The sequence below is a fragment of the Chamaea fasciata genome, unplaced genomic scaffold (assembly GCF_029207755.1).
Source record: "Chamaea fasciata isolate MVZ Bird 193981 ecotype frontalis unplaced genomic scaffold, bChaFas1.0.hap1 SCAF_12, whole genome shotgun sequence".
NCBI lineage: Eukaryota > Metazoa > Chordata > Aves > Passeriformes > Sylviidae > Chamaea > Chamaea fasciata.
This window is the reverse complement of record NW_027094097.1, coordinates 20,251,225-20,274,737: the sequence shown is the minus strand read 5'-3', so window position 1 is coordinate 20,274,737 and position 23,513 is coordinate 20,251,225. Positions and strand designations below refer to the sequence as shown.

Here is a 23,513-nt window from a genome sequence, read left to right as displayed (position 1 = left end):
CAGTCAAACTTCAGGCTCCCTGGCACAGCCTGCACTGCCTGTCCTCCCTGTTGACTGGTTTACATGCAGTGCCACAATGGCCCAGGTTCAGATGTTTGGTGCCATCCAGGGAATTTGGCATCATCATTTCCATGTTTTAATGTAAGCTTAAATCCTTGCAACTACTCTTCAGATGCCAGCTTTCCTTTCTTTTACAGAAAGCCCAAGGTTCCCAGAAATCTTCTACATCCTCTTTTGTGCTGAGAGGTAACATTTTAAAAAAGATGTTTCCAAAGTTAAGAGCATTTTAAAGATTCATTAAAATGATCCTCAATTCCAGCTTAGATGAACTACCTTCTGGGTCAGACACTGACATTGCCACCTATAAGGCACGAGCTGTTTATGCCACCTGCCCCTGCTGTCCTTCTCCACAGCAGCCTGTGCCTCTTTTCCCCGGAAGAATCCCCGCACACTGTGCACCCTGCCAGGACCAGTTGCACGAAGGCACACACCTCCCCTTGCACTCACCAGTGGGTTTCTTGCATCCCCAAACACGCCGGTACAAACACTGGTGCAACGCTTGCCCAATCTTTGGATTTCAACTGTAACTGGAATCTCTGCAGCGCTCCGAGGCTGGAGAATCCCACAGGGTCTGGGGCTGGAGTAGAGCACAGGAGAGTCCTCCTCGGGTTCCTAGAAGGGACAGAATCAAATCCAGCTTCAGAGGGACCTCTGAAGAAACTTCAAACTCCTTAACATCCATCCCAACAGCAACTTACACACATTTTTAAAAATCCCCAGGACAAAGGTAAAAGGCACAAACAAGATCCAAGAATTGTAGGCTTAGCATTCTCAGGGGGTTCTGCAAGGAGGCTGCCAGCACAAGCACTGGTGTCTGTGGATGCAGCAGCTTTTCACAACCCTCAAAGATCTCCCACAAGAAAACACCCTGAAGACTAGAACGTAAGCCCTTTCCTCAAGAGATTAAACTGCATCCTAAAGCTAACATTCAGGTAGGATCCTGTTCTCAGCAGATCTTTAAGACTGAATAGAAACCGGCAAGGTCTTATCCAAACCCTCTTCCCCCCTAATAATCTCCACAGTAATATTTCAGAGGAGGAGGTGGATGCGATGCCAAACCTGGGGAATAAGCCCGTAGCAGCCAGTAAGGTGGGTGTTATTCCAAATGAAGAACTTCCTCACGAACGGCGCCTTCAGGTCGCACTCATGGATCCCCCGGTTTTGGGGGTACACTTGCAGCTCAGGAACGAAACATCTGGGCAAAGAGATGACCCCAAGGGAATCAGAGATACTGAGAGAATGGAGAACGTTTACCCCCAAAGATTGTGAAATGGAGCACAACACCTTTGTCACTGTCAAATACACATTTAACAGCCCTACGGTGAAAAATTGCCTTCAAAGTCTTCCCACTCAAACATGTCTTGTCGAGGAGGGGCAAAACCTGAGAGGCAGCACCCAGAGGCTGCCAAGTGCCCCAGGCAGAGCACTTGGTCCCACAGCTGCCTCAGCCCCTCCTTCACCCAAGAAGGTTTGCAAGAACTCCTGGAACAGTCCCAATGATCCATGAGCTCTGGGGGAGCCTTCCCAACAGGGATCAGTGCTCAGTAAGGCTCCAGGAACACACGACTCTAGTGTCTCAGTAAAAAGGACTCCCTTCTCTCCCATGGTGCTGTTACCCTGCCTGAGAACTCAGCTGTTTGCCCCAGCCTTGGAGGGCATGAGACATCACCTGCCCCACAGAGTGGGAGATCACTCCCTCCCAGTTCCTACAACTCCCCTGGTCCTTCACTCCACAGGTCCAAACACTGACTGTCCCCAATGGCACTTGCTTTTCAAACATGGCAGCCCAGGCACTGACGAGATGGCTCTGCCTGGGAGTGGGAACAGCACCAGGGAACTGCATCCCTCTTGTCATTAAACTGACACCTAGAGCAGCACAGCAGGATGGAATTCTGCTGGAGCAAGAACAACTTTTGCTTTAAGCCTGAGAACATCAAAGCTCAAAACAGGAAGCAGAGAGAAGGGGAAAAAATAGAGCTGACCTGCCACATCAAGGACTGATTTCCCCTCTGAAGATCCTGCCCTCACCTCTCTTGCTGTGAGCCACTTCCCCACTGTCACGTGCCCTCGTTAACAGAACCAGACCCTGACCCTCAGCAGACTGCTTGGTGTGCCCCAAGCCAACGCGGGCTGGTTGCAACCCAGCACAACTCCACCTCTTGCAGGAAGAAGGCGAGGAGGCCCTTGGGAAATTTGCTTCACCTCAAGCACCAGGTCAATAAATGATATCATTCCTGGTCCCTTTAGAAAACGACCCAGGACCACGCTGGGCTGTCAGCAGGGCTGCTTTTCACCACAGGCTGCTTTTCAAGCACTGCTGTTCTCATGTCCAGCTGGGCAGAACATGAGGTCATTAAACAACACGTCTCCTTGGGAGCTGCAGCCAGCACGTCCTGTGCAAGGCAGTGCGCTGGGGGAGGCCAGGGAAGTGCTGGTACCTGGCCTTGATGATCAGTGATGCCACTCCCTTGCCAAACCACTCCAGGTCCACCAGCAATTTCCGGTTGTATTCCGTCACAGTGTTGGAACACAGGGTCACCTGGTGGAAGAGAAGAGCAGTAAATTCTTCTTTACAAAAGCTCATGACTCACGTGTGATGTCCTCCAGTTTTTGTGGTAAGAAAAGGGAGGATTTTGCCTTAATTCTTCTGCCGCTCCACGTGTAGAGCACAGTCTCTAAGAGTGACAAAAGCCTTCTGGCAAATACCAGATTTGTTAAGCACACCTTGCTATCAGGGCATAGGTCAGCTAAATTAAAACATTAGACTAAAGCTCTGTGCAGCACTGTATTCAAATCAAGGGGCAAATTTTCATCTGACTACAATGACATAAATGCAGTGGAAATCTGCTGACTTGAACAGAATGAGTTCAGCTTTACAGCAGGAAGCTGAAGACAAAGCGTGGGCCAGCAGGTGCTGGGCAGTTCATGGCCGCAGAGTTTTTTGCCTTCACTGGAGATCCCTGCAGTGAACACAAATCATTCTACTCCCCAGGACAGGAGAAATGAGACCAAGAAGAAAAGCAAACTGCTTTATATAATGACATCTCTCTAACAGCCACCTTTGGTCCTCGTCCGTCCTCTGCCCACTTGCAATCAAAGACATTGCTCTCAAAAACACCAAAATGCCTTCAGTACTTGACCATATGGGACATGATTTCAGCTTGTGATTTTGGAAACAAATCAGTGCTCCTTCAGGAACGTCCCGAGTAACCCAGCTCACAGAGGCCCCACGCCAGTGCAGATCCTCGCTCACACGATGATCAGAGCTGGCATCAGAGCTAAAGCCCTCCCACACTCCCGTGAAGCTTCAGACCCGCTGCTGAAGTGTGTGTGGCTGGACTCTTCCCATACCTCGATATCCTGGTGTTCCTGGGATTGGAGGGTCCTTTCGCTGGGGTTCAGTGTAAACTCCCTTGGCTTCACAGAAAAATGAATTCCCTCCCTCCAGGAGGGCTCACTGTCGCTGAGTATTTGCTCAAAGCTGCTAACAGCAGGCTGAGTGCCATCGTCCGACACCCGCGAGGTGTTAGTGAGGCGACAGGTCTTGGTGTAGGGAAAGCCTAGGAAAAGGACACAAATATCCATTTAGGCACCAGTTATGTCGTGACTCCCGGTGGGAATACCCTGGTAGCATGAAAGCGTGATTGGAGTTTAGCTCTTTATTATCTGAACTACAGATTACTGAGAAGCTGCAAGAGGAATTAGTCGTCACTTAGTTCCCTTTAACACTGATTCCAGACTGCAGCCTTGAAAATGCCTGCTCTTAGCCCTGCTCAACACTGCAAGCTTCTCTCTTTCTGATGGGGAGAAGCTCCCTCACCTGCCCCAAACCAGCACCAGTTATTTCTCCCTGATGACTGTGCACCCAGACCAAGCATTTCCTCTGAAAATTCAAACTGTAAAATTCCCTGTTAAGTCTGCCAACACTCCTACCCTTTTCAAGATACATAAAGAGTGAGTCGCCATTGAGAAGAAGCTACAGCAGAAGAAAGTGAGGATGAAATCAGGAACTAGAACATGATGCAAAGCACCCTAATGCAGTTTCTCTCTGCAGAATTCTTAAGGCGTCTTTTGGTTTGGGCCAAACAGACTGGGCATGTGACAGCTCAGAGCCCACTCAGCTGGAGGCAAACCCGAGCCTTGACCCAACAAGCGGGGACATCGCACCCATACTACTCACTGTGATTGCTGCCTGCAAGGGTTTACCCCACCTTAACTCTGAGATTTGCTTTCCATATTGGAAAGCCAGAGATAGTGCCACGCATGGTGGGGATGTCCTGCAGAGCCCGGACACCAGCCACAACCCGCTCTGCAGTGGACTGGCTGGCCAGCTCTGTGGGGAGGAGACTTCTCCCCAGGCCTGCTCACCAAGAGTCATTTGAACACAGGTGGGGGAAAAAAACAACTGCAGGCGCAGCCCAGAGCTTCTCTGTGCCCATCAACAGTAATCACTGCCGGCTCCAGCAGTGACTCCAGCAGGGAGGCAAGAGAAGCACAAAAGGGACAAACACAGATGTCAAAACCTCAAATGAGACTGAGGTCACCACATGCAGACAACAGTCAACAACAGTTAAAAAGAAGCAAAGATACAACAGCTGCCTTCAGCTGAAGAGACCTTAGGAATGCGTTTCTACCTGTTGCCTTTCTTGTTTCATTTATTCAAAAGGCAACTTAACAAATGCCTCAGTGGTGATGCAGGGTGGCGAAGAAGCAGATCAGGAGAGGCAACTAGTTTTCTTAAAACGTTCAACAACTTCATTGTTATGAGTTTAGGTTTCGTAGTGAATTTTGGCCTCAGTCTGGGAAGGGAAATACAGGGGGTTTGGGGTGGTCTCGGCTGTGCGGGTGGGCTTTTCCATCCGGGGCTCTTTGGGAGCTGTGCCGTGATGCCGCGGGCGGTTGTGAAGTCGGAGCCGAGGTTTGCAGGGGGCAGACCTTTCCGTCCTTCCGCCGGGGCTCGGGAAGGTCGGCAGCGTGCTGCTGCGGGACGTCGTGCGCTTGACGCCGGGCTCAGCACCGTGATCGAACCTGCCCGCCGTCCCCGCTTCTGCCTGCTCCCGATTGCCAGTGCCCACATCTCCTGCTGCCCGTAGTTTGCAAAAGCAGCGATTTCCTCCTTCCCTCCCTGCCCGTGCCGGCTGGGAGGGAAATCACTGCCCTGCCACAGCCCACCGCTCCTCCAGCCTGTGATCATAACCACACCAAAGGGGAAAACAGGACTCGGTGGGTTGGAAACTTCTGGCATTGCGTTGTTGTCTGTGCTGTCCGGATATACTCTAGTAATGAACTGCTATTCCTTTTCCATATTTTTGCCTGGAAGCCCTGTAATTTCAAAGGTACAGTAATTTGGAGAGAGGAGGGTCATCATTCCATTCCGTGAAGATTGCCACCTTCCTTGGCAGAATCTGTCTTTTAAACCAGGACAGAGACACCAGAAAATACTTGCTCCTATTTGATCCCACAATGGCAAAATGCTACCTGAGGCACCTGCAGTTCACACCCTGAAGAGGCTGTTGTGGCAGAACATGAGCAGTGCTGGATGCTTTTACGTTCAAGTGCTCCATTTTGGAGCACACAGATCCCTCCCGCTGTGTCCCAGCGCAGGGAACACTCACCAAAGGAGATGTCACCGAAGTCGAGCTCATCGGTGTCGAAGTGTAAAGTCGGCCCGACGACACACCCCCTGCGATGACAGGGACACAGAAGGAAATGGTTACGTTAAAGGGAATTGCAAAGCCGCCGGCTGTCGTGGCTTGGGGGCACAAAACCTGGTGTCAGGGGCATCGTGGGTTTCAAATCAACACACCACCATGTGCTCAGCACAGTGTCCATGTGCACAGGAGGCAGCTAAAGCCAAGAGGCCAGCAGCCCACAGCCACTGATGGGGCTTTGGACGCAGGGCAGGCAGGAAAAGCCCCCAAGTTGCCGGTGGTCCCATGAGGGACCCTGAACACCCACCCAGATGTATCTCCGTGCCTCAGTTTCCCCATCTGTAATGGGATGGACATAAAGGTGTCCCCACAAACTTCTGTAACCAGCCTTTCCAGCCACAGGTTCCCTGCTTTGCTACTTGGCTGTAACTGGTCTTCCCATGGAGGAGCTTTCTCAGGAGATTTTGACCCACACAATCATTACAGACAGAGTTTTGAGACATGAAGCCAGGGGAGCCCCAAACATCCTCCAAAAAGAGCATTAACAGTTCTACACAGTGGACAGATGAATCCTAGAGGAAAGGACCAGCTTGTCACTAGTGCACCAGCTGGCACAGCCAGGAGCAATAGCTTAAACAACCAAACATGGGTGTCCTGAATCTACCACACCTCCTCCCCTGGCCTTGAACTCAGCAGACAGGCACTAAAAGTCACCAACATCCACTGAAGGCAGCACTTGAAGCTGCCCAACACGAGTTTATTTCATGGTTGACGCCAATCAATGCGCACCCTGCCTTTTGGTTAAAAGTCAAGGACCAGTGAACTGTGTCTTCTCCTGTGTTCACAGGACTGTCCCTGGCTCCGCTCTACACATCTCAACAAGAGACACCTTCTCTTGCTCAAGGAGAAAGCTGCTTATGGAATAACATCCCACGCATGACCAGTTTGGGGGAGGGACAGAGGAGAATCAATTATTTGATGGTGAAAGGTTCCCTCTTGATTTCCAAAATAAAAATAGCAGCACTTTTTCTCCAAAAGCAAAGCCAGTGTAGTTGTTTCTCTACTATGGGCAGACCTAGTCAACACTGTTCTCCTGCTAAGTAATAAGTTTCATGTTCTTTTTAATCCATCTCCCTTATCTTATTGGTATAATCAACTGCAGATTGCTTTCATTTCTTTATTGCCCTGATCCAGTGCCTCCCAACAGCAGCAGCCTAGCTCCAAAGCTCCAGAGCAGCCAGCATCAGCTTTCCTGCTTACACTACGTTATCCTACCAGCACACGCCTCAGGCTAGCAGGGACAAGCCCTCATGCTGCTGTGGTCCTGAGGACTGAGCTCTGCCTCCCCCATCATCACCCCTTCTCCCTTCTGCAGGGCCAGGATTATGGGATGAAGCCCATGTCCTTGGGACGGTTCCTGCTGCACAGTTCCCTGTCTCCCACATCAGCCTTTTCCTGGCTGTGGAAAGGAGGTAGCAGAGCACTCTGCACAGGAGCTCGGAGCACAGCCTGCCTCCATGCATGGCCATGAGAGGTGAGCTGAGGCTGCTGCTGCCCGTTTGGGATGGATTATTAACAGAAGTTTTTCAAAACACTGCTGCTGGTGGAGAATCACCCAGGCTGGCCCATCTCCAAAGCCCTGGGGGCCTTGCTGGGTGCTCAGGGGGGACATCCCAGAGCAGCTACTGCCCAAAGCTGATCCATGCCACTGCCTGCCATGGCCCAAGGCAGAGGGACATCCCTGCAGGGAGGAGTCATTCCAGCTCCCGGGTACCACACAGGGCAGCAGGCACCCCCACACTAAGGCAATGCCAGGATCAGAGCAGAGATTAAGACCTCAGGAAACATCTTTTTTCTCTGCCCGACCCCAGAATGAGGTAGGTGGGGGATGTCCCAGAGACAGCTACAGATGTGCCCACCCAGAGTAAGCTCCCAGAGTCCTTACTCGATGGTCAGGATCACAGGCGTAGGAGATCCAGCCACACGGAACTGGAATGGTTCCTCAAACCGCCCCAACACGGCGGCATTCAAGGAGATCTGAATAGTCTGGATCCCACCTGGTGCAATGAGGCCCTCCTCGGGTACAAACTTGAAGCAGCAGCCCACTTCCGTGTTTGAAGGGATATAGGTGAAGGGAGCATCAAGAACTCCTTTGTTCATCAGTTTCACCTGCAGCAGCAAGAAAACAAAATGCAAGTACACGTGAAATCTTCCCTTCTTGGGAGTTATTTTCTAATGGCGCAATTAACACCCAGAAAAGGCAGAAGATGCTTTGTGCTGCTGGACGGCAGAAGTCAAAAAAATACAACAGGACAAGTTCTGCCTTTGGGTTTTCATGCGAAGCTCACATAACTCCACATAACTGGAGTCACCCTGGGGTTACCCCACGGACACAGAGCAGTCCACCTCTGGTCAGTAGCACCAAGCTCATTCAGACCTGGCCCTGAGAGCAACGTGGGGTGATTGCAGCTGCGTAGTGAATCACCACAGAGCTGCTGCTGCCCCAGTCAGCGCAGCTCCAGCAGTACCGTATCTACGCATTTACCTTTTCCCATACCGTGAAAACAATACACTGAGAAGGAGGCATCAACATCAAAATGTACAGACAGCGCCATCTTTTGGTAAGAAAACTCAACGTGTCTTTCTCTTCCACAACCAAACTTCTGAAAGTGTCTGGCATGATGTAGTGCCTCGTTTTCTGCCTCTTTCAGTTGCTCTCTCTTTTTTTTTGCAAACTTGACCCCCAACAGGGGGGAGGCAAATAGGTAGAAAAATCTTTTGCTTTATTCCCAGGAACACTTTTCTCTTTGTAGAGCCAGAGATGCACCAAGCCTGAAGTGTGGTGAGGGATTGGACAGCAAGGGAAAGAATCCTCAAGCCCTTTGCAAGGGCCTGCACTGAGCCAGGAGGCTGGATGGCTTTCCTGTGACTTCCAGGAATGAGCAGGAGACACTTGACTAAAAATTGTTTGCGGTGGACTGAAGCTCAAATGTAGCCAGCTTGTCCCAGCTGCTTCTGAACAGCCCAGTACAAAGGTGCCTTGTGTCTGGTGCTGCCACAAAAGCCTCTGAACAGCTTTTTGACCCAGCGTTGGGTCAAAAGGGGTTGTTTTGCAGGAAGCCTCCCAGCTGATCCCTATGGAAGGCTGCCCAAAAGAAGGGACTGGGGCTTCATGAACAACAGACACATTTTTCTGGAACACCCCCTTCCCCCCCCGCCCAGATTTGACCAGTACATCAGCTATTCCCTGCTCACAACTGCCCAGGTTGCCAGGAATTCCACAGGTCCACCAGGCTTGCTGCTGCCTCAGGAGCCATCAGGATCCATCCCAACCCCTGGTGCTCACCTCATGGGTTTGGGCGGTTTTGACAAAAACTTCCCCAAGGTTCAGGGTATCACAGCTGAGTTCAACCAAGGGTCCGCAGCCTTCCCCTCTGAGGCGCAGGGCCAGCCTGCTCTCACGGCCTGGGGAGAGATGTCCATTTCAGTACAATAATTCCCTCTGTTCTACTGGATTTTCCAGGCTGCCTCAATGCTAGACCCTGATTCTGAGCTGCATGCAACCAGCTCTTGATGCTGCAGCAGAAGATATGGACCCTTCTCTTCCCTCAGGAGATATCCCCTGGGGCTGACTTGCAATTTCTAACCCATTCCTTGGGCTGGTTTCCAATTTTAGCCACCAGTTTGCTGAGTTTAAAACATCTCTGGTGTCCTGTAGCGACAGGCCAAGGAGTGACAGGTATAAATTGAAAGAAAGGAAATTTAGGTTAGATATTGAGAAGAATTTTTTTACTGTGAGGTGGTGAGACGCTGGAGTAGGTTCCCCAGGGGAGTTGTGGAGGTTCCAGCCCTGAAAGTGTTCAAAGCCAGGCTGGATGGGGCTTGGAGCTACCTGGTCTAGTGGGAGGTGTCCCTGCCCATGGCAGGGGCCTTGGCACTAGACAGTCTTTGAGGTCCGTTCCATCCTTAACATACTATGACTCTAGGGTTTCCTCCCCATGCACTTAGAGGAGCTTTGAAATCCATTCGGTGAAGGCACAAAGCTCACGTAGACTTTGGCAATTGCTACCTGGCAAACTGCCAGGCAACAACTGCCAAACCACCTGGCCCAGCAGCACAGGACTGCTGTCCTCCACTTCTGACACTCGGCACTGTGTTCTGTTTGCACAGACTGAGAGCTGCAAGGTGACAATTCCCACACAGGGAGAGAAGCAGGTGCTGGCCAAGGGTGGTCCTTCTACCAACACCCTGGGCTCAGCGGGGCTCCGCCCCTGCTGGCCTGGTGGTGTCTGGAGGTGATCCAGGCTCAGGGAGCACATTTCTAACTCAGCTCCTACTGCCTGATGATGGATCCACGTCAAATGGACCCATCCTGGAGGTCAGTGGTCTAGAGGGGCTTAGTGCTTGTTCACTAAAGCTGTTCTGCTCTGTAGCTGCTTGGCCTTTGAGGAAATGCTGGCAAAGCCATGCCATGAAAACATCTCCCTGCACTGCCTGGGTTGTTCTGGGATCAGCAATCCAGACACAGGTGTTCCGAGCCGTGGCCTTGCATGGGAGACTCCCTGGAAGCTGCAGGGACACTGGGGATGTGCCAGCACTGCCCTGCTGACCAGGAACTCTTCCCAGCAGTTACATGGGAGCCCAGTGGGCTCAGGCTTGCTCCATGGCTGCACTGTGGGTGAGAGAAGCAGGGGAAAGGAGCTGTACCTGAGATGTCACAGTAGGCCACACTCTGATACTCCAGTGCTTCCAGGGGTTTAAAGGTCACCTTGATTTCAGCCGAACAACGTGGCCCAATCTCTCCCTCCTGAAACAGAAAGAGACAGAAAAAGATTTATCTTCAAACTTCACACTTCTTGTTTTCAACCACTCCTCTAAGCCTTTCTTCAGAGCATCAGTGATGAGCGAACAACATAAGGAGCCCAAGGAAACACTCTAAACCCAGCTCAACACACCACTGGGCGCTCTCAATGCTCAGCTGATCAGCCCCCACTCTCCACAATGTTCCTGCTGCTCTGACACAAGCTCCTGGTCACATCATGCTGCAGTCAGCTACAGTGGTACCTAACTGCCATTGTGCACTGGTGGCTCTTGGCCTTAGACGGGCCATAGGAGTAACCAAGAACACGATCCCCTTCCTTGGAAAGAAAAATATTAGTTTAACCTTTTTTCAAAGAAAGCAGAGGTTGGGATTATTCTAGGATTTACTCCAGGATGAGAAGGGATTTTGCACTGTGCAGACACCAGGCATTCATCATCTCTCACAATGCCAATACTCAGAATCAGGGCTCTGGCTGATGGGAGGACATGGGCGTTTGCTTGCATAAACAGAAAAAGAAAAGGTTTACTGTCCCCGTGTGCAAGAGAACTCAAGATGCCCATTATAACCTCCCACCCTTGTGTCCAGGCTCACAGATGACACTGGGAGACTCACAAACAGTGCGAGTCGTGGTTAGAGGAAGGGACAGGCATTTCTACGATTAACCTTGGGCTGAATTTGGCCTCCTTTTCCCAGCGAACCCTTGCATGCTTCAGGTCAATCCGTGAACTGGCACTGCTCCAACACCCTCCGCTGAACCCCACGCAGCAGCACGTGTCGGGGGAGCCCCTACCTACAAAAACTGCTCCCTGTGGACACTTCAAGGACACGGAGTGCCCTGAGCTCGAGCCCTGGCAGCAGAGCTCAGCTTTGTCAGGCTCCCAGCCCTGCCTTGAGCCTGCAGGGCAGAAATACTTTCAGCAGTGAGCTCTGCAGCCGCACCAGAAACTCCATGTCCTCCCTCTGAGCACACCGAGCCAGCTGAGGACCTGCTGAGTGACCGCACCCGGGGGAAGGGGCGGGGGTAGGGTGGGTGGGAGGAGGAAGAGGAGGAGGAGGAGGAGAAGGAAGAGGAGGAGGAGGAGGAGGAGGAAGAGGAGGAGGAGGAGAAGGAGGAGAAGGAGGAGAAGGAAGAGGAGGAGGACGAGGAGAAAGAGAAGGAAGAGAAGGAAGAGAAGGAAAATGAGGTTCTCAGCTATCACTTACCATTGGCTCAATGAAAACAAAAGTCATTGGAGAACAGCAGGGGGTCTTCTTGCACCTTTGCCTTCTCCTCCTGGACCTTTTGGCTCAGGAGGGCGGTGCGATTTTCACAAAAGCCCTTCACCTTCTTTATTTTTTTCTCCTCCATGAAGTCTTCCATCCAGACCTTTGGTGGTGGCTCCAGCAAATCACACTGCCTGCAGCCGCAGGGAGAGACAAAGCCAGCAGGTCATTTAATATATTTGCAGAGAGAAGCGGAAGTGCGGGAGAGCAAAGCACTTGGGGAGGAGCGGCAGCTCCCCAGCAAGGGCTGACCCCAAGCCACGAGGGTCCCAATTGGATCAGAAGATAACTTGTTGTGCACTAGCTCAGCAGGTAGCTTTACTCCACACTTGCAAGCTCAGGAGAGCTTTGGAAAGCCAGCATCCCTCAAGAGAGTCTCCTGCCTCAAAGCCTCTGCCAAAACTGAGGGAGAATCCACCAGCCACCTCAGCTGGCTTTTCCTACCACTGAGCTGCTCGGGGGAGGCAGATAAAGATCACAGAGCACCCACTGCAGGACTTCCCTGGGAAAGGGAGACGAAGCTGGGTTGTGGTTACGTGTTACCAGCATCGCTCTTTGTTTCTTCCATTTTGGACCTGCCCTGTTCCCTACTCTGCCTTTCACAAGAGCATCCCAGAGCACTTCCAAAGGAAATTGATGAATTCAGGCACCGCATCCCTTCAGTGACATCCAAGGTTTTATATGCATGAAAACAGAGGCTGTGAGAGGGGAAGGGACTTCTTGGTGCAGGAGACAGACAGCAAACTCCTGGAGAGATCATCTTTTCAGGATCCAGAGCTTTTTGGGTCCCATCCCAGTGCATGGTAGTAGAATGGCCAGAGAGGGAAAGGATCCTGCACTAGCTCCTCTCATAAAAAAAAGTCCTCTCTGCTCTGAGATCTCAAAAGCATCTCTGACAGCAGGAGAGTAGGCCTTAGAGCTAACACCATCCCTAAGACTGGAAGTAAGGAAAAACAAAATGTCCTGGTGACAGGCTAGGACACAAACTGGCATGAAAATAAATGTAATTGGAAAAAAGTATTACGAAGAAAAGAAGGGTAGTGGTAGTAAGTGAATCCCTTCTAAGGGGAAATGAGGGCCCTGTATATCGAGCGGATCCGTTCCACAGGGAAGCCTGCTGCCTCCCTGGGATCCAGGTACTGGATATCACCAGGAGATTCCCTAAGAACTAAAAGAACTTCATCTGTTCACCACTGTCTGGGGGTACAGTGACTGTGAAATAACAGAGTTTTCAACATTCAGTGAAACAAGGAGGGGCATCAACAAAACTTCCACTCTGGTCTTCTGGAAGGCAGCCTTCGGCCTGTTCAAGAGATTGTTTTGGAGAGGACCTTGGGAAACAGCCTTTACAAACAAAGGGGTCCAGGAAGGATGGACATACTTCAAGAAAGAAGTCTTGAAGGCACAGGAACAGACTGTCCCTGTGTGCTGAAAGATGAGCTGACAGGGAAGACAACGAGCCTGGATGGGCAAGGAGATTTGGAAGGAACTAAGGGGAAAAAAGAGGGCGTATTGCCTTTGCAAAGAGGGGCTGGCAACTCAGGAAACGTTTAAGGATGTTGCCAGGTCATGTAGGAAGAAGATTAGGGAGGCAAAAGCCCAATTAGAACTTGAGGAAATCCAGTCATTGCAATCAACCTTTCCTTCCCAAAATGCCATCCTTGGTTGGAGTATAAATGGAACTGGAATGCTGTGCTGAGCTCCTGCAGCCCAGGGACACACACCCTAATGCCAGGGATGGTTTACTTGGCCTAAACCATTCAAAATCACCAACACGCCCCTGAGGCCATGCATTAGTTTCAGTCTTGGGCCATGTATCTCACTGAAACGTATCTTTCAAACCAACCTCCTCTTCTCTTCATTGTCGGCTTCCTCAGTAGGAAACATCTTCCACTGGAAGTGGGCTGTGATGTTACTCCTGTTTCTGATGAACATGCTTGTGTGGCTTGATGTGGTGATGAAAGTCTTCTCAACCTTCATGGAATATGTGCTCAATCCAATGTTGACATCTGCAGCTTCTGCGCGAAGGAATGTGAAGAAACTTTCTTCACCTGGAACAAAGCAGAGTCTTTGCTCAGCTAGCTCAGTTGCTGATGGAAGCACAAGGAACAAAGCAAACCACAGGTCACGGAAGAAAGTGTCATAGCTTTTAAATGTATTAGCAGTTCCATGGATCAGTACATTTATCACGTCCTGACAGCTCTGTGTGTACGGCGTGAGGATGTCCTGGGCACCTCCTTAACCACCTTATTTCCAAGGTGTTTGTAGAGATTTGGCCCCAAGGTGACAGTATGTACAGTGGGATTTGTCAGATGTGCTCAGGTGACCCACTCAGACCACTGGGATTTCTGCATCAAAGTCCTTCAGGTGACACTGAGGAGCCCTGGTCAATCCTGGCTTGCCGAGGTCTCCCCTGCGCATCCCACGAGACTCCTGCCCCTCCTGATCCCTTGGATCCCTTGTTGCTGACAAGCAAATACGCCTGGGGGCATGTGGGCAGAAAAAGGAGACCCAGAGGAACAGGTGAAGTGACAGCCCACAGCAGGAGGGGACACAGGAGAGGAAACACAACCAGCCTGGCTTTGCAATATGACAAACCACTACAAAATGAACACCATAAAAATCATCATCATCGTCATCTTCCTGTCCAAACCCACAGCCCCATCAGTCTTGAAATATTTCATATTGTCCTGATCTCAAAAACCAAGATGGAGCATTTCAGGTTAAATACAAAAGGACAAGGAAAGATTAATAAGTACAGAGCAGCTTCTATATGAAGTCTGAATGGGATTCCTCAGTCTAGAAATCAAATGGGAGATGTGAGAGGTTTGCAACAGCATGAACGGCCTGGGAAATGGGGACGAGGAAAAATTTGTCTTGATTTGTCACCATACAGGAACTTGAGGGCCTGAAGGTGTTATTAGGCAAAAACTGCATGGATGTGTAGAGGGCAACATAGTAAAAGGGTCTGTGACAAGCCAGTGGAGAAGCGGCATACAGGACAGAGGTGTGCAAGAAATACACTGCATTGGAGAGAGTCTGATGGAGACCTCGCAGCTCACATACAGCACTGCCCAGGAGTAAAATAAAACTTCACCCAGGCGTAGCCACACAGTAGTGGAGAATCAGGGTTCCTCCTTCCTCCACTCTGCAACACCCAGCAAAACAGAATTCCAAAAATCTCAGCCCTGTTAGAGGGGATCCACTTTTTCAACCATTTAAACACCAGCTATTTCAGTTTTCTTTGGGGCAGAGCTGGAACAGAGGAGGTACATCTAGAGGGAATTGAGGGGGATGAACAGGGAGTGATGGTGGAGAACTGTCCTGTGTCCCATGTGTTGCCCAGCACTCACCTGTGCAGCGCGCCACCAGGGACCCGAAATGGTCACCGCTCGTCAGCGGGTGAAATCCCACTGTCACCTGCATGGTGTGACCAGGGCCCAGAATTCCTTCGGCTGGAACCACTGAGAAAGGACTGCAACACAAAGAGAGGATCAGGACTTGGGGGGACATCTGGCCACGATATTCCTTCTGCAGTGCAGGTCACTTCAGCTCACTTGGGCAAGCAGGGAGCAAACAAACTACAGCCAAGACAGACAGAACAGCCAGGATCAGAAACAGCTACTGACCCACTTCTGAGGAGATCCAGCCCTCAGAAGATCCTGTGGGATAAAACGACCTAATCCCCCCCATACTCTGCATCCAGCCTTCTGACTGCCAGCAATCCCATCAGAGAATGGTTTGTGAAAAGCACAGAGAGAGTTAAGAGCTATCTGCATGCATAACTTGACGCTGACTGCCTCAGGAATTTCTCATTTCCTGCTACCTATAAACTTCCTCTCAAGAGATGCAAATGTTAGGGCACTATCTCTCTTGTGAGATTACAGCCTAGGAATCAGACAGGGAGAAGGAACTTTCCCTTGAAGACCACGGAATAACTACTGTTGAATTTGCAGTGTGGCTCTTTGGTTTATTTTACCTTGAAAAGATCCTGAATTAGCACATTTTGTCAGCATTTCAATGAAAGCTGCTCTACAAAAAAGAAGCAATCAAAACTCTGAAAGAGTGCAAATGCAGATTAGAGCAATACAGTGACATGGAAACAAGACCCAAAAGGAGGATGCCATTTACAATCTGAAGGATCCAATCCAAGCCATATGAAGCACCATTAGCAGGAGCACATCGAGGAGGCAGAACAGGAGAGTTTCGTGTATTTACCAGCAATGCAGTCTGGCACCCTGGGTTGTCATCCAGGCTGGTAACTGTTTGCTTGGCTCACCAGACAAACTCTGCGCAATGTGTTGGAAATAATTACGCAAGTGTCTTGGTGCACTTTGGATGTAACAGGAGCAATTAGGATTGGTCACCAGGTGAACAGTTCTTGCCTGACAAACACAAGACTCCGTGCTTTGATGCTCAGGGACAGCTCAGGTGAAATGTGCTTCTGCCCAGAAGTTGCTGGGCTTTGTGCTCTTCCACAGCCCCACTGAGGAAACAAAAGTTCCTCAGTGCTTTGCTGGTGGTCAATCTGTGCACAGAAAGGGTGTTCTGGGGAGTTTGGTGATGAACTTATCACACACAAAAATATAGAGAACATCTGGCAAGCTGAATTTCATTCATGTCAGTAGTGACAGCTGATGAACTTGCTTCAGGTTCTGCTCACTAAGGACCTATTGCTGCAGTTATGGGCCTGACCTGCTCCATTACCACTAGTGAGAACATCACTAGTGGCTGATGGAGAAGCCTTGGGCCAGCAATGTTTATGTGCTGGATGTGAGACTTTGGGGAGAGAGGAGGAAAGACAAGGCCCCAGCAGCCCCGGAGCCCGATTACTGTACGAGCTCCCACATCTGCCCCGAGGGTGAGCCAGCACTGCTGCAGGTCTCTGCTGGGGCTTGGGGGATCGGTGCCTGGTGTGGGCAAGGCACAGGATTTTTTTCTTATTGTTTTGTCAGGAATTTTGCCAGAAAGAGAAGCTGCCAGTTAAGGGAGTCCCTGGCCACACTTCAGCACTCCCTTCCCTTCCCTTCCCTTCCCTTCCCTTCCCTTCCCTTCCCTTCCCTTCCCTTCCCTTCCCTTCCCTTCCCTTCCCTTCCCTTCCCTTCCCTTCCCTTCCCTTCCCTTCCCTTCCCTTCCCTTCCCTTCCCTTCCCTTCCCTTCCCTTCCCTTCCCTTCCCTTCCCTTCCCTTCCCTTCCCTTCCCTTCCCTTCCCTTCCCTTCCCACTCCTGCCCCATGTTACATACTCCTGCCCTCAGATGGCAGGATGCGAATAACACTCCTGGGAGTGACCTCAGGGGTTGCGTGAGAAAGAAGATATCTTCTTATTTTCAAATTACCAGGAGAAGAGGATCCAGCCAAGTTTCAGTTGTCAGGGCTGAAAAACTGAGTGCAAATCAGCCCTTGCATCTCCTACATCCCACCCCAGGCTGTACCCACCAGACTCCCCTGTTCCTGCTGGAGCAGTCATCTCTCATATAGACCTGGCTCCCCAAGACCCAAGGACACAAGCTCTACAGTTAAACTTAACTCCTCTGAATTTCAGTCAACATCACTAAGCTGTTCCCTGAGCCCACAGATAAGAAGGACTGTGAAGGAGACATCCCTGACGCTATAATAACCAAATGAAAACCACTGCCAAGAGATGGGGCTGGCAGGATAAATTTTGGCCTTTTATGGCTTGATTAGAGCAATATAGTGAGTTAATTGTCAGCTGTTCCTTAAGATAGTTCTCATCCTGTTAGATCTACCCTTTCAATGAATCACTACTGCACCCGACAGGCAGAAAAGATAAGGTCATGGAGCGGTTTTAATAGGTCGTCTTCGGCTTTTTAACTAGTCCATTTGTATGTTTGTTTCCTTGTATGGCATCTAAAGACAACTCCAGATCTCCCAATGGCCCCTTGCAATCCCCGGACACTGGTCTTGCTTTGAGCAGCGTATTTGCTCGGACAATTTCCAGAGGTCCCCTCTAGAGAAAGTTATTCTATACTTTTATCTTCTAAATCAGCCCAATTGCTTTTCACATAGTCACTAAATGTCTCATGTTTCTAATACACCTGTGCCTATGCCTATGGGCATGTGGTGTATTGATAGGCCTTGGAGGAGCTTGACATTTATGAAAGTTCCCAATGAAGAATTCATGATCTTTTGGCAAACATTTAACACAAACCAAAATGAAAAAACAGCAGAAACACAGGAACTTCAGAATATGTAAAATGAGATCTCAATGAAAGGGGGGACGACCTTATTCAGAGATTTAAAGCACGTGTTTGAAATTTTAAACCGGCTTTCAAAGGTTCATCGTGGAACAGAAGAGGGGACTGATGCCCTCAGCTGACAAGGGAAATCAGATCAGCTTTAAGTAACAGGAACTGCACCGGCTGCCTGCAACACAGCTCATGTTGGGCATCTGATGCAGGCACCACTGGAAAGCCATGTGCCTGTGTCCTCCCAGAGAATGGGTCTGTTTGGCTGACAGTGGTGAGGAACCATTTCAGAAGCTGCTTGTGCTCAGGAGGGCGCAAGCCAGCAACGAACATGTTCCAGCACCCCCCAGGAAATCTGGGGCAGAGAAAGCTCAAAGGCTGCATCCTGCTAAGAACACCGAAAGCAAGAGCAGATGCCATCCATCCTGCCAATTTCCAGCCGGCGACGCAGGGCAGCAGCTCCCATGCTCTGGTTCCTTTTGTTGTTCTTTCCCAACTCTGTTATCCCCCAAAGGTGTTTTGCACAAGGACAGATGAGCTGCCTCACCTCTCGGTGCTCAGCTGGTAATGAGCTGCCACACTACCACAATTCTGAATCAGCAGACTCTTGCGGGTGCTGCCCTTGACCGGACACTTTGAGAAGTCCAGCTCATCTGGGAAGTCCAGGATAGCTCGGGCAGGGATGGCCCGAATTGGCACAACTATCCTTTCCTCTCCACTGACGCAGACGAGCTCATGGGAATAAACCTGCAGGAAAAGAAACTGTCTCAGCACAGGTCATTTGGTGCCATCTCCATGGCAGAAGAAAAGCCATTTCCTATATCCCTTCAAGGGTATCAATTTACCTATTCCACCCCAAAATGAACAATAAGTTCTACTAATATCTCACATTTTAAAGGCAGCAGTGCACTTTGCAAAACCTATCTCAGTGGCATTAAGCTCTTGTGTCACTTGGGTCATACAGACAAGTGCCCAGGGCCACCATAATTTTTACTCTCAATTTTAATGATGTTAAATAATTCCTAAGTCCCTTCTAAGGAACATGGAGCTAGGGAACACAGGACATTCCTCCTTAGGTTACTATATTCCCACTGATTGAGAATAGGACAAAGTGTTAAACTGAATCTAAGCAACAAAAGGAAACTGAGAGAACAGCTGCACCCAAAGAGATCCTGGACCTCTGGCCTGGTGTAGAAATATCTGTTTGCTCAGAACTCCCCTCTAACTTTGCCTCTCCAACCAAGTCACGAGAAGAACAGTGCTAAGAGGTAGCAGGATGCTGTTGCAAAGAGCCTCTCTTTGTTTCCCTGCAAGGCTTCCTCCCTTCCATGCCATGTCCTAAACCCCTCTGTATGAACGAGCCTCCAGATCACAGCGCTGAGAGCAGACTTGCCAGGGCCTCGGCACTGGTGTTCAAACTTGCACGCAAAAGCACAATTGGCATGGAATGGGCGCCAGCTGACAGAGCAGCCACAGTGACAGGCATGAAGACAGAGCCGCAGCAGTGTCGCTGCCACCGGCTCTGGGCCCACAGGTCTGCCTGCCTGCAGGCTGTACCTGCCCTACACGAGCTCTTTCAGGCAGGTGTCCAAGTCCCCTGCAGCTCACCAAGCTCCTGCTGACTAAGGGCACCTAGAGCTCAGTGTGCCTGTGCCAGGCTGGGCCCACGGGCACAGCACATCCTCTGTCCTGGCCTTGCAGCCGTATCATGGTCAGCTGTGCTCTGGGACAGCACAGCCGCAAGGCTGGAGAACAGAGGGTGTGAAAAAGCACCGTCCTTGCTCCAGCCCCGGGTGAGGCAGGGAAGCTGTTGCCCGTCAGGAAGGCGGAAAGCTCTCTGACCTCTTTGTTCCTCTAGTACTTTGCAGAATAACGAAACCCCTTCCACTATACCTAGAGATGGCCAGACATCTATCAACACCCCTCTACCGTTTGCCTACTGTTCCCTGGGCATCTTTCTTCCCTTGGGAATGCTCAGAGGAATGTGCAGCGAGGGGAAGCAGGGCCTGTCAGGCCTGGGTGCAGGGCCTGACAGCACATGCCAAGCTGGGACTGGCTGCAGGCTGCCTGCCCACGGCCTGGAGCCAAGCTCACAGCATGGGCTGTACCCAGAGTGCAGGGACAACAATGGCTTTGGAGATAAATCTGTGTTTTGGCTCCTCCAGTCTCACCTTGTTCTCGTCAGGAGTGAAGTGGACGTGCACATCGGTAATGGCGCCTCCTGGCACGGCACGGCATGCGTCACTGGGGCCCGCCAGCTGGAAGTAAGGTGAGCTCTCCATGGAGACCTGCACCCCCTGAAGATTCTGCAGGAAAGACATGGAACCATGATTTTGCCACTTGAGGAAACAGGACAAGAGGAGACCTGTCCATGCCCTGGTGACGTCCTTCCTTGACCCCTTTTCCAAAGCCCTTTCTGCTGTGGAGGTACAGGCACAGAATTCCCAAGGGTGAACTTGAATCCCTTCTGTCTGGCTCCAGCATTTTGGCCAGGGGCAGTAGGGCAGTGCCTGGTGGGAAGGAAGGGCCGAGCAGGTCAGCACCGGCAGGATGGAGACAAGAGCACCTGAACCAAATCATCTGCATATTCAACAGGGCCAAAAACCTGCTGATTTCTGCCTGCACACAGCTATGCAGTCGTGTTCCACGGAGGGAATGGGCTACCTGAAAGCATAACAGCACATTCTCCTGCGGGGAGGAAGAAATTCCTTTCTAGCAGGTCAGCTTTGGATAGGGCAGTTCTGGGGGATACAGTCATGCAGGCAGAGCAGCAAGAGAGGAGACCAAACACTGTGGCCTTACTGGGAACAAATGCAAACCTGAAAAGCAAAAGAAGGAACACAGCAATCCCTAAAAAAGGGAGATGACAAAGAGAATTTAAAGCGCCAGTAAAGCAGCAAGGAAGAATCATCAACTGATTACAGCAATCACCTCCCCGAAAGTGATGGAAACACAGACAGGTTGTGCCTGTTGACTGCGGGCTTCAAAGGCATTTTCCTCCTGGAGAAACCTTGCAATTCTTTAGGGGAATGGTCTCTCGCCTTTTGACCCTTCTGGAATTTCCTCCCTACATGTCCACACCTAATTGGCTGAATGCCAGGACCCTCCCAAAATAGGAGACTAGATAAGACCCCTGGATTTCTTTGTTCTCTCTCTTTTGGCCCCTGGACCCCTTTGAGGAATAAACGACTTGGAATAATCTGGGGGTAAGAACCTCTTTTGAAATCTTTTGTCCTGTCCCTTCGGAGATATTCCTCCAAAGCCTCTCCAGAGCTAGCCCCGGGGAGGGGGGCCGGGCCTGCGGGGGGAATATTTCAAAACATGACCAGCACTGACTCACAGTGTGGTTTCAGTATTAAAAGCCAACCTTGGCTCTCCAGGGGTTCTTGCTGCCTGTGCAGGCAAGCTGGGCTGCTGGGCATTCCCGCTTGCAGCCAGCAGGCCAAGTTCTGCTCTCTGGGATACACAGACACAGCAAACATGCATTTTCAACACATAGATATCAACCCCTGAGCACCAAAATGCTCTCAAAAAGTCTAAACCAGATGATTTTGAGTCCTTCCTGTCTCTTCCCACCAGCCCACTCTTGGCACAAGCCTCATTTAAGAAAATGTTTCCCTGACTGAAATTCAAATGGTCTCAGTTTTCCCCTTTAGAGTCCAACACGACTGCTGACGTTTTTCAACTTTTTCCCTCTCAGCTCTCTTGGGAAACTGCAAAACAGGAGCACATGGCTTTGGATGTGCTGTGGTTCTCCAAAGGGAAAGCAGAGCACCATGCTGCTTTTGGAAAACCTGAGCAGAGCTGGATGAAGCTTAGCAGGAGCCTGAAGTGGCACCTAAAGGCCTCCTACTGCTTCTGCTACATCAATCTGATTCCAGGGCTGTTTCAGAACATTTCCTGCCGTGCCAGTGCCACTAATGATAGTGATTCCAGCAGAAAGCGTAGACGACTCAGCCCCTGAGCTTTGACTGTGAGCTGCACAAAGGGAGCCAAACAGGCTGAGAGAGGCAGAAATTCCTACCAGGAACCAAGATTAACCAAGGAGACACAAGATGTGGTATAGACTCAAGCAAAGCATGAGAGCAGGTAAGAACTGTACAACCCTCAACATTCCTATCAATCAGAGCTTTCAAAAGAAGGAAACTCCTTTGGGATAGATACTGTCAGCCCATGGGCAAAATCAGGGGAGAGTTCCCAGCACAGGAAGATTTCCACCATCGTGCAGAACAAGATGCTGAGACATTTTCTTCTGGATGTGCTGCAGCAGATAACTTGCTTTGCTGTACACTATGGGAATTACACCACTCTTCCAGCACAGTGTTAACACTCCATGTCCCAGCACTTACCTCGCCCTTATTCATGAGAGACACCACCATTTCATAGACCTCATGAACGACAAAGTTCTGAAATACCACCTCTGGTGGGGAAACGCGAAACGATCTCTTTTTCCGGGGAGTTGATGACAGCTGGAGAGGCAAGAGAGAGCAGGGAGACGTTCAGCTGCTGGGAGGAAGGTTCATGAAGGAGAATCTTACACTGATCCCCACTGAAGTACAGACTCATGGCGAGCACCTCTGCCCAGGCCACACTAGGGAAACAGTAGCTCACCCACCTCTGCTCTCAGCTGATCAAGAGCTGCAGGGCCACAGAGAGCAGGCTCAAGCCAAGCTGCTCTTTTGGCACCTATTTCTCCGGGTTTCCTTCTCCAGAATGCCAGGCAGCACTTACCTTGAGGACTGCCCTGTGCCCATGAGGTCACAGAGCTCTGGGGCACTGACTGAGGACTCACGGAGGAAGTAAAACCCATAAATTTACATCAGACTCCATGGGAAACAATTTTGGGATGTCCGTTGTTCTGAGACAGGGAAACTGAGGCCCACACAACTGCAAATATCTTTTTTTCATCTAGAACTTAGACATCAGTAAGAAGAGAACAGTACCAGAGGAGGTGTGAGAGATGAGGTGATATTTTGCTGAACAATGTCAAAAGGTTATTGTGATGGATGAGAATTGTTATGGAGTTATAAGTTGTTGGCTATAGAGTTGGAATGTTTAGTTAAAATCAGTTCAAGAGTTATAATGCTGTTTAGCAGTTTTGTCCACTCTGTATCCCTTACCCCAAAATCCCACTTACCTGATTCCGTCGCCTTTCCGTCGGGTCAAGCCGTTGCTGCTCCCTGGCATCACTGCTCTCCATTTCTGCTGCTGCTCTACCTGCCTGCACCCAGCCTGTCCCACTGGCTCGTTCCCTGCTTGCTCCACTTCCTACTACCTGTCGGATCCTCTTCCTCCTTCCTGCTGACAACCGGCCTGTCAGTCAGGCTGCTGCTGCCACCCTTATGGAAATTGAAAGAGCCCAGCTGCATGATGGGACCATATCAACACCAAGAGCCCCTGGCCGAAACGAGCCAACTCAAAATTTAAATCTGCCAAGGACAGCACTGGACTGACCATACCCAAGGGTATTTATGCCGAGGGTATTCATAGACAAGCTCTTCTATCTCACC

The 23,513-nt window shown here is 50.5% G+C and overlaps 1 protein-coding gene across 1 annotated transcript in view; it reads right to left on the bottom strand.

Annotated features, from left to right (window-relative positions):
- Positions 1-23,203, bottom strand: part of LOC136296099 (hydrocephalus-inducing protein homolog) — an 88,551-nt gene extending 65,348 nt beyond the window's left edge. The window contains 6 exon segments of the mRNA XM_066194922.1: positions 13,643-13,847; positions 15,150-15,271; positions 18,551-18,750; positions 20,175-20,309; positions 22,353-22,472; positions 23,141-23,203. Of these exon segments, the coding sequence (XP_066051019.1) occupies positions 13,643-13,847; positions 15,150-15,271; positions 18,551-18,750; positions 20,175-20,309; positions 22,353-22,472; positions 23,141-23,203 (845 nt within the window).
- Between the last annotated feature and the right edge of the window lie 310 nt (positions 23,204-23,513).